Source organism: Phalaenopsis equestris, unplaced genomic scaffold (assembly GCF_001263595.1).
Source record: "Phalaenopsis equestris unplaced genomic scaffold, ASM126359v1 Scaffold000484, whole genome shotgun sequence".
NCBI lineage: Eukaryota > Viridiplantae > Streptophyta > Magnoliopsida > Asparagales > Orchidaceae > Phalaenopsis > Phalaenopsis equestris.
This window is the reverse complement of record NW_018164925.1, coordinates 227,896-239,111: the sequence shown is the minus strand read 5'-3', so window position 1 is coordinate 239,111 and position 11,216 is coordinate 227,896. Positions and strand designations below refer to the sequence as shown.

General features: G+C 35.7%; 1 protein-coding gene across 1 annotated transcript; it reads right to left on the bottom strand.

Moving 5' to 3' along the window:
* Positions 1-8,635: 8,635 nt before the first annotated feature.
* On the bottom strand, positions 8,636-10,504 carry LOC110028032 (bidirectional sugar transporter SWEET6b-like). The gene is made up of 5 exons (XM_020729733.1): positions 10,165-10,504; positions 9,791-10,044; positions 9,526-9,687; positions 9,032-9,151; positions 8,636-8,928 (listed from the first exon to the last, which is right to left on the bottom strand). Exons 1-5 carry the CDS (start codon positions 10,205-10,207, stop codon positions 8,797-8,799), a joined length of 711 nt encoding a protein of 236 aa, XP_020585392.1. The 5' UTR covers positions 10,208-10,504; the 3' UTR covers positions 8,636-8,796.
* Positions 10,505-11,216: the final 712 nt, after the last annotated feature.

Sequence of the window (11,216 nt, the reverse complement as noted above, 5' to 3'; positions counted from 1 at the left end):
CAGAAAATTATTATCTTCAAGGATTTCAAAAGGACTGTTCAACGAGATCGGACAGAGAGGTGTGAAATGGGATGACTCAAGTTTGGAGCATTTTGTTTTTGGAATCCAAAGGAGGAAGAAGTAGAGGGTGTCATGGATTCAGAGGAGAACCTCAGTGACTTCCCGATCTATCCTATTATTTGACTTCAATTTTGAGGAGAAATATTTATGTGTTTCATCCTGTCAATTTTATTTAATTTAGGGCTTACATTTGTGTGGAACAATCACACAAATAGCCCGGAGGATGTGAGGATTTAGGTCATTAAGAAAGACAACCTCAGAGTCCTAAAATGAGTTAGGGCTTATATTATATAGTAGAGTTGTACAAAGGCCTAAACATGAGGTGAGGATTTATGTTGCATAAGCAAACAACCTCGAAATCCTATGGCATGGCTGTTTAATTCTAACAAATGGTTTAGCTGGGGAAGATAGGTTTTGCTATTGAAGATGGTCGTGCTGCTCACCATGCTAGTTCCAAGCTCTTTACCATTACGAGTTTGAGTTTTTTAGCAGTTTTCTAAGTCATTTAGTTATAATGTCAAATCAAGTGGCCCTATGGTTTAAGTTCTTTAAATTTATGGGGGTTGTTAAAGTTGATTAGAGTGACACCGGTTAGGATGCTACAGTTCCCTCATTCCGGCACCACTATTTTCTATTGGATTCACTTAGTCTAAATGAATTTACTAAACTCAACTTAATGAGTTTCATAATTTTATTTAGACCGTGGGAAGTCTCATTAGCAACCGTAGATTACCTCCTCCGAGGAATTCTCGATCATCCAATAGAGACGCCTTAATTTAGTTGTAGTCGTAATTTTGTGTGATGTTTGTGGTTAAATTTAGAGTTGTTTTATATTTTGAATGTTGTAGGGGTGAATTTTATCTTGTTTGATTTTAGTTTTAGTTTTGGTTTTGGTTTTGAAACTGTCTTGACAGTTTTAGTTTTCATGCAGGGTGGCATCATTGTTTAGCATGCAAGTTTGTGTTTCTGTTCGTACAGGTAGGTAAGTAAGCACAGTGTGGAAAGCATAAGAAAATGCAGTACTGTAAACTATAAAAGCGTATCTGGTGAGTCATCTCGTTTCACAACCTGAAACTCCAAATGCATGTGAGAGCAGTTTATATGGGGCACGAAAATAAGGTTTTGGTGATCTACCCAACCCTAGATCATATCTTAGTGGGTCCGGTGGGTCCTTATTAGTTTGTTTAAGGATGATTTTATTAAGCAAAGCACATTAAGCTTAGTAGACCTCTGGGATATCCAATAGGTTAGGAGAAAGAAGCAGGTCCATGCCTCCCTCTTATTACCTGGTGAAAGGCCTTGAGCTCATTTAAACTTATTATGTTGCTTAATAGTACATCCTATAAATACCTTTAATGCTCAGTGAACATCGATGTTTTAATTATCCCTAGGGTAATTACCATTTATGATTTAATTTGAAGATTATTTGAGTAAAAACCCTTAAAGAGGCAAGTTAGTATTATCAAAGACGTTTAGCCAATTTTAATTTGGGCTAGTAATGTTCCAAAGGTGTCAATTTTAGCTATGTCCACTTTTTCTAATCCTCATTTAATCATATTTGATTTAGCCTAGGTCACTACTAAGCCCTTTAAATTTTGGTAAATTTCTTAGTTATTTTTGAAAGAGATTATAATTTTAAGTGATGATGATTCATTTTTAAAACTTTTGAAAATCATTTGAACCTCAAATAGGGGTATTAAATTAGTGAGCTATTAACTTCCAAAGTCAAACCCCTAAGTCTAGGATCATTTATTTGACTAGGCTTCCAAATTTTAATAATTTAAGGAAATTACAAACTTATCCTTTAATTAACGAAAGTGAAATTGGTTTCTATCAATTAATCCCCTTTTGGTTTCAATCATCCAAATGCCAAATGAGCATCCAAATGAGTTAGTTAAAATCAGAGGTTACCATTTTCCCTCTTTGAATTAAGCCTAAATGTTAATTAAGGCTAAACTTCCAAAATTACACTTTTGCCCCTAAGGCTCTATCATTTCATAATTTGCCAAATTTAATACAAATGACTTTGAAATTTTTATCTTACCTTACTCATGGGTCAATTAAGGCATCAGAGGAGAAAATGTGATTTTTCAAAATTTAATTTAATTTCATATTTATTTTAATGTAAAAATAGGATTTTTTAAAGAAAATTCCATAATTTGACCAAGGCAAAGCCTAATCCCTTAAATTTTTACTGGAGGTAAACTTAGACTAGAGAAGCTTTGGGACTAAATTTTTATGATTTATTGAATTATATTTGAATTTTAAGAATTTTTTAAGTTCTTGAGTATTTATTAATTATAAAATATTTTAAGAGTTGAAAATTGAGTTTTATGTTTTTTAAAAATCTTCCTGTGGTTAGAGAACCTAGAGAAGCAAATTTACATTTTTTTGATTTTCCTTTGATTTATTGGAATTATTTTGGTGAAAATCCATTTTTTAGCCTCTAAAAATTATTTTAAGCTTTAAAATTCAATATCTTCATTTAGAAAGTTAGGAAAATATTTTAATTGTTCCTAAATGCATAGAAAACAATTTAGAATATTTCTTGTATTTTATTATTTTTGGGATTTTTATCATTTTTTTAATTATTTTAAATATTTAAAAATAGACTTAAAATGAAGTTTTTATTTTAAACACTATTTTGTTTTTAGAAAATTATTCTTATCACAAAGAACTCCAAAAACTAGTTTTCATAATTTTTCGCATTATATTTTGATTATTAAAAATCATTTTAGTGTCAAAAATGATTTTAGTGTCAAAAATGATAAAAATCATTTTAGTGTCAAAAATGACATTTAACTTAGAAAAACAATTTGAGTTATTCAAAATGTTCAAAATGTTTTGAAACTTTTATGGGGAGTTCTCTGAGTCTTAAAAAATAGTGGAGATCAAAAATCAAGTCATTTGATGTTTGTATTTTCCAAAACTAATTGTCAATGTGTTTTAGGTTTTGTGAAGATTAGGTGCATTTTGAATGACTTGGCTCATGAATGATTTTTCAAATAGTTATCTGGTCACAATAGACCTACTAAAATTTTCTTGGATTTTTCTAAGTAACATGCTAATTATTATGATTAATTTATGCAAATAATAGACATAAGCTTGAAAAATATGGATCTTTGTCTAGAGGTCTCCCTTGACTTTGGAAAAATTAGGGAATGTTCCCCTTATCAGAGGTTACAACATGTCAAAATTGCAAGTCATTGTGAAATGCCTACATGCATGGAGAGTTAAAAAACTCCTAACCCTAAATGATTTATTAAAAATGAAATACACATCAAATGGACTTCAAATTATTTTTCGCATTGTTCTCCTTTGTTCATTGAGCAAGATGGTATTTTTATTTTATTTTTGTGATTTTTCTACACCAAGATATGGATTTTTAAAGTTTAGGGACATTTTTTGATCTATTTAAACGCCCGACACCCGCCAACCTACGGTTGCTCTGAAGCTCCACGCGGTTTCACGCGACGCGCTCCTATTTGACGTCGTCATCCACCTCAGCGGTGACTAGGCCCACGGTTCACGTAAGGAAGCGCTGTCCGACTTGATCTCATCCGTTGATGAGATAAACGAGCAACCGGACTGCTCTCCATCATCTTCCCCAATGGCCTAGCCTGAGGATCGTCCATTTTCCAGGCTTGATATCTCCCTCATTTCTTAACAAAATTGAATGAATTTTTTTTTAAAATGCTCGTCTTAATTAGAGGAATATATTTATACGGTTAAGGTGCCATAAAATTATGCCTAATCAAATGGAGAATCAAAATAGGCTCAGGGCTCGGGAGTTCAATACCTTTGCTCTAAGAAGGGAAGCTTCAATCAGAGGTGCTCAGCACATTCGCTGAGGTCCAAGGAGGCTAGGGATTGAGCCTCTTGTTGTAGTGTAAGGTCTAGGTATGAATTTGACCAAGCTCAATTTCAGGTGTTGGTCTAAAGCTATGTTAGGGTCTCTGTGGAAGGGGGATTTGATGGCGCTTCTTCTTCTTCCACTGTGGTGAAGGTGTAGGTAACTTTAATTTGAGTTTGGTGGACTGTGGACGTATTTTGAGTTCTGTCCTAGTTTTTGACAGATGTTTGAGCTTAAAGTTGAGCTTCCATAGTGGGAATCAGTGGTCCATCGTGGGAATCAGTGGGGGAAAATGGTTGGCTTGAGCTGAGGAGGTCTCAAGGAGTCTCTGAGAGCAATTTGGAGGGGTCTCTCTAAGAAATTTTCAGCACTACCTCCATGGTTGTGAAGGTGAGCTTTTTATAAAAATGGCTTTAGGCTTGCTACCAGGGCCAATGTTTGAGTGCAATGTGATGCTTAGGTGGAAGGCAGAGGGGCTCTAAAATTTAAATTGGGTGAGTTGGCCTCTAGGCCTCTAGGTTTGAATTTCTAGGTTTGAATTTGGTGAAGTTTAAGAGGGGGTGGCCCTCGGTTTTGGCTTCTCCGTTGACTAGGCTGGCCGACCATGGCAGGGGGATGTGGCTAGAAGTTCAGTAACCTCAGGGGAATCTGTCAAAGCAATTAACTTAAATTGGTGGGAGGCTTTGGCAAGGATATCTTTGGTTTGGGCAATTAAGGCAATAAATCCCTTAATTTGGGGGACCCTTGATCGATAGCTCATTTATCTTGGGTTAGGTGGTCTTAACACAGTCCTAGGGGTCCTAGGATTGGCTGTGGTGGAGTTAATTTGGTCATGTTGAGTTTGATTTGGTCAAATTTGGTCATGGGTCCATTTAAGTTCACATGGTCAAGGATTGAGTTTTAGTTAGGCTAGCCCTGATCTCAAGCCCAATTAAATGGTGCATTTGATGTAGATGATTGTAAGGAATATTTTTTGTGAAGGGTTGGAGTGATTTTGAGTTCAACTGGAGGGTCAATTTGAAGAATTTGGAGATTTGGTCATTTTGGGCATGTTGGGCTGGACTAGGGTCTAAATTGGGCTAGCCTTGGGCTAAGTCCGAATTGATTGTTGAAAATTATCAATATGAACATTATAAGGAGTTTTCAACATAAATTGGGTGCCAATTTTGGGATTAAGGCAATCAATTTGGTGAAATTTGGAGGCATAGCCAATTTGGGGCAAATTTTGGGGCATTTGGACTTGAGTCAAAATTAAATGAAATTGAAGCTTCACAAAGGCCAATTGAAGGTCAAGTTTGATGTATAGGAATGTTATGAAGAGTTTTTAACATAAATTATGGCAAATTGAGTGGCCTATGAGTTTAATTGGGTGAGATTTGGTCATGTGGCCAAAATTGGGGCATTTGATTTGGATCAAAATTGGGCTCAAAGCATGGGCCAATTGAGATTGGATTTGGTTTAGATTGGTCATATGAAAAGTGAATTTGAGTTTATTATTGAAATTGGGGGAAATGGAGACCAATTTGATGGACATTTGAGGTGGATTTGGGGAGATTGGGTTTTTAAAGGCAATTTTAGTGTTTTGGTCAAAATGGTCAAATTTGCCAAATTGGGTCATGTGGTAGTTGAGAAAAGTGAAATTGGGAATATTTTGGGATTTTTTTGGTTTTTTTGGAATTTTTGAAATTATATTTTGGTAATTTGGTAATTTTTTGTGATTTTGGGTAATTTGGGTGTTTTCAAAATGTTTTAAATGATTTTTGAACAAATTTGAGTATTTTAGGTAAATTTGGGGATTTTGGTCAAATTTAGGGTCCCAAGGGTATCTAGTTAATTTGGGGGAGTTAGGAGCAAAAAGCTAAGTTGGGCATTTTGGTAGAGTTGGGGTGTCAACCACCATAAATAAGTCATGGACCAATGGAAACCACATGTTGTGTCCTCTATTTACTGGCCTTAACTAAACTCTAGCCCAGGGCCAATGGTTTTAAGAGACCATCTACATGAGTGTCCCAAAAGATTAAGGGATCAGAGTCAAGAAAATTTTGCATTTGCATTTATGAGTGATTGTGAGTGAGGTGATTGTTGGTGAGTGCCTTAGCTCTAAACCAACACCCAGGGCCAACCCTAAGGTCCAATAGTCCTATAGGAACTCTTCTTCAGCTCCCCCACAGTGACCCCACCTACTAAGTACTAGAGGTTAAGACCATTATGTAGAACTTCAAGTTGAGTAAAGAGGAGTTTAGATTTTCTAATAGTGAGGGTTCCTTTTTTAGTTTTCTAGGACTAGTCAAAAGGTAGTCTTATGGATAGACCTTAGGCTACTAAAAAGGAAAACTAGACCTCAACCAAAAACGAGGTTAACAATGACCGTCTGAATTGGCTAAGTATTTTTGGCATGAAGTCGTAAATAAGTCAGGCGTTGGTTATAGAAAAAAAGTCAACTTAGGCTCATTTGGAAGAGAAAAGTATAAGAAATACAGTGATGCAAGTGGTTTTGATTGAATCAAGTTCCATGAGGAAACTTTCTTTGTCAAAGTGGGCCCCAACCCTAGGAAGATAAAAAAAGGCAAGTTTTGGGTTAGGAATTTTAATGAATTTTATTGGAACAAATTGTGCATTTTTATATTTGAAACATTTTTTTTTTAATTTCAAACTTGATTTGAAGTTATATTGAAGTAATTATTGCCAAATTATCATTTTCTTTCTCTTAATTATCATTTTCTCGCTCCAAATTAAGGTCGGCTTAATGAGTCTCCAAGCAGAGTCAGATTTGGGTGTGGGAGGGCTCATTTGAAAGGTTTTGATGAAACTGATGCAATGATGAGGAAAATTTTAAAAAATAATGTCTCGTTGAAAACTTTTTTATGGGTCCATTTTTCATGCACCGAAACTCTAAGTGCATTGTTTTAAGTAAAAATAATATGCAAAGACAATTAAAATGGTTTGAATGCGCCTCATATGTGATTATGAAGATAATGCAACTTACAGAGTATGGTTTGGGTAACTGGATCGTCTTGTGAAGAAGAATGATAGTTATAGGGTTTTTGTGGTACAACACTGCATGAAAATTTAGAACTTAAGAAATTCAAGTGAAAGTTACTTAAGACGATTGTCAAACTTGTTTGCTTGGTATCTAAATAAAATAATAAAAATATTGAGACTTTCAAAATGAAGCTTTGAGCCTACAAAAATCTTGGAAGGGAAAATAAGAATTTTATGGTTTTGATCGTTTCAAGGTTTAGCTTAGCATCTAACACAAGTGAAGCTCATTGAAGTGTAAATGGAGGAAAAATGGTTGACATAAAAATGAGGTCAAGAAATGCATGGTATCTGGACATTGGTGCAAGCAACCATATGTGTAGCAAAAAATACATGTTTGTGGAACTAGACAAGTCATTGAGTGGCAATATATCCTTTGGAGATGAATCCAAGATAACAATTAAAGAAAAAGGTAATATCCTTTTTTTTCCGTTGAAGAATAAAAAGTACAAATTTATTTTCAACGTTTATTGTCTGCCAAATATGAAGAGTAATATGTTAAGTCAGGGTCAGTTCTTAGAGAAGCATTATGATATTCATTTGAAAGATAATAACACTTCTATAAGAAATAATATAAGGAACCTAATGGTGAAGATACCAATGTCAAATAAATAGAATGTTCTGGCTCAATATTTGTCAGATGTCTCGAAGAAAGTTATAAAGATTCATCTTAGTTCTAGCCTCTTTCAATTTGGATATCTTAATTTATAAGGATTGGAGAAGTTATCAAATAAAAAAATGGTGTGATACATGCCTTGCATCAATCACCCCAACAAGATATTTGAAGGCTGCTTTCTTGGGAAGTGGTTCATAAAGAGTTTTCCAAAGTACTCAAATTCGAGGGTACAAAAGCCACTTTAGCTCATACATGCAGAAGTGTCTGGTCCAATCAAGCCATGCTCTCTTGGTAAGTAATTATTTCATTTTCTTCGTAGATGATTTTTCTTGGAAAACTTGGGTATATGTTTTGAAGCAAAAATCAGACTTCTTTGAAATATTCAAGAAGTTTAAGGCATTGGCGGAGAAAGAAACTGACCTCGAGTTCAAAACAATACAATCTGATAGAAGAGGCAAGTTCACTATAAATAAATTTCAAGAATACTACTGCAACTATCTACCACTTCATATTTGAGATTTGTAAGGCACTTTTGGATAATTTTATTTGCAAACCAGCCAATGAAGTGACAAAATTATGAAGATTTCACAATCTGAAATGATGAAGAAAAATTGTTCTGGCTGAAGCAACTTTTGGAGAAACATTTTATAGGCTTTTATTGTGACGGAGTTGAAATGCATCTCCAAAAAAAAATCCTTTATTTGGAATTTTAGTGAGAACAATTATTAGATTCACATGAGAACCTCACAAAAGAATCTCCTAAAATTTATTGTTTTATTTTGACCTTTAATCATCCAACAAGAGCAAAAATGAGTAGCTTCGAGTATTGACTTATGTAAGTCTCAATGTAGCATGAAAAATTGTAATTTTTCTTTGATTAAAAAATTAGTTTCAAGGTAAACTTTTTTAGTGATGAGAAGTGAATAAAAAATTGTTGCTCAAATTTATGATTTTGACAAAAAAAAATTTAATTCTTCATTAACCAGCTGACCATAAATTATTTTACATTTCCGGCAATTCTAGATATTATTCGAGCTTCTCTAAATATTTGAATTTGATGAAAATTTAATCCCTACAAAAGCAAAAAAAGAATTCTACTAATCTCAATTGAACAGTTGAATGATGGGGTAATCGAAAGAGCAATCAATTAAGAATGACATTGTCTGTGAAAAAGTGATTAAACAAGAAGCTAATGTCCTATCCCTTTTCCGCTGGGAGCTGGAAACCATTAGACCATCTCAACATCCCGCCTTCTCTTCCCATCCTCATTTTCCAACTCTACGGCCGGGGTGCTCCGGTAATAGCACGCGTACAGCAGAAGCTGGAGTAATCCGAGCGCCGATCCGAGCCCATTTGGTATCTGTCACAAAGCTCATAACATCAACCTTCACCAATTTTGGGCAGAATAAAGAAATGATCGAATAAATAAGAAGAGTATGACTGTCTCGAGGGAAATGCGTTACCGTAATGAAGATGTCAAACTTTAAAATTGCGTAGGAGGTCCAGCACAGGCCATTGAAAAAGCTCACCAAAGAAAGCCAAAAGGGCATGTACTGCACGCTTTTGGTCTTGATCACCGTTTTCTGTAAATGGGTAGCCGTCAGTGGTTTAGATAACCACTCAAATCATTATCAAGCACTAAACGTAATAATCTAACTTCTGCTGAATTATAAACTATTTAAAATTTATAAAGCTAGAGCTAATAATAATGATTTTCATTCTCTGCATTCGTATATAACTATATAATTTATTTTTATTATTTCAGTCTCTTTTGTCATTTTTCAACAAATTGAAGGGATGATGAATCCTTCTGGTATGGACAGTGTCCCGGCACAACTCCATAAATTGGATTGGATGAGGCCCCAGAATATTATTAAAACAAAGAATTATTATGAAAAAAATCGCAGAGGAATCCAAGCAGAATGAGAAATTCTAGATAGAGAAAATGAGAACGTACCATAATGGTGAGTGGGGAGGCGTACATGCAAGTGCCAAATATGACACAGAGGATGCCGACCATCAGCGACCTCTTCTCGTGACTATGACCCACCGTGAGCACAACTGAGACAACCACAGCCATGAATGCCAGCTCCCCGGCCAGAATATTCAACAACTTGATCTGCAAACACGCATCCACAATCCGAAAACCGTCAATCAAAACCCTCTTTGCTTAATCACAAATCTACGTTTAAATTCAAGAAAAATAGTTCGATTCAACTCACCCTCAGGTTTTTAGGGGCGTAGAGGAAAAATATAGTAAGATAAATTCCTTCAAGCACAATACCAACGCAATTAATGGTAACTACGAGAAGTGAATTGGGGTGGACGATGGGCAAGCCGTAAAAGATCCAGAGCATACAATTGAGCAGGGTTGCAAGATACGGAATTGAAGAGAATTCCTCCACCGCCTTCATCCTCCATATCTTAATGAAAGTCGGTAAAGGTGACAGGAACAGCCCGAAAGATATCACATTCCCTGTTCCAATGCAATTTATTTCCGAAGAAGAAAAAAAGTTTTAATAAGCGGAGTGAGCCAAAGCATGAAAGATAAACGTAAGTGAAATAAATCTATGGTAAACAGTTGAGGCAGTGATACCGATGATTCCGACCACGTTCCGAACAGCGTCGGTGCTCACCATCTTTGATGAAATCTTGAGAAAGAAGCAGCAGAGAACGAAGAAAGAGGAGGTTATGAAACTTGCAATTGGAAGGTGGATGGAGGCGGGGTTCTATAAAGGCGACGGTGGAATAGGGATAACGATAGGATTTTGACCGGAATAGGAAGAAAACCCAGGGCATTTTATCTGGTTTGCCTGAAAATGCTCCCCTCCTCACCTCGCTCTCTCGCTCTCTCGCTCGCTCGCTGGCGCTCGACACTCTCGCGCTGTCCCGCACGGTAGATGTTCTGTAGCATGAAATGGTGGGCGCCAGCGGTTATGTCAAACCAAGCGGTGTAATGCTTCTCGATTGCGATCCTATACATTGTAATAACGAGAAGTACTTCGTTTGCTGATATGGATTGCTCGGATTTTTTTTTTAAGCTTCTGGAAATAGTGGATTTAGTACCCTAAACCCAACTTTCTAAATTTTAAAAATTAAGAAAAAAACATATTATACTTATACATATTTCTTTATTATTATTATTTTTTTTTGGAGAAAGGAGCGTCTCATGACTCCCAACATTTTAAACAAAATGGAGAATACTCAACAACAGGAGGAAGAAAAAATCCCATCTAACAAAAGCCTTTGGGTTCCATATCCTGAATGCAACTACAAACAAAAAGAAAGAAAATACATGAGGAAGAGAAACACTCAAACAACAGAGCCATCAGGGAGACCAAACAACCAACTGCTCCTGGGAGAAGGGGTAATCGTTAGTTTCTGGAGGTGTTGTAGGCAACAAGTCTGAACTGAGGTACATCAAGAGTATCCCCATTAAACAAAAAGGATAGAGGGGGGAGGGGGGAGTAGCAGCAACAAAAACTGAGTTGGAATGAAGCTCAAATCTAGCAAGCCAATTTGCAGATTTATTTCCTTTCTTGTAGTTGAAAGTAAAATGGACATTGAAATGCTATTTAAGTAATTTGATCTTCTGGATCCATTGGGTGGGATACCAGGTGGACTGCTCCTCAAACTTTAGCAGTCTAT

Excerpts from the sequence above, each read along its gene's own strand:
- LOC110028032 (XM_020729733.1), bottom strand. The coding sequence starts at position 10,207 with ATGGTGAGCACCGACGCTGTTCGGAACGTGGTCGGAATCATCG. Across the intron at positions 9,688-9,790 it reads ACGCCCCTAAAAACCTGAGG|ATCAAGTTGTTGAATATTCT; the intron begins GTGAGTTGAATC and ends GCGTGTTTGCAG. Across the intron at positions 9,152-9,525 it reads CCTCCCCACTCACCATTATG|AAAACGGTGATCAAGACCAA; the intron begins GTACGTTCTCAT and ends ACCCATTTACAG.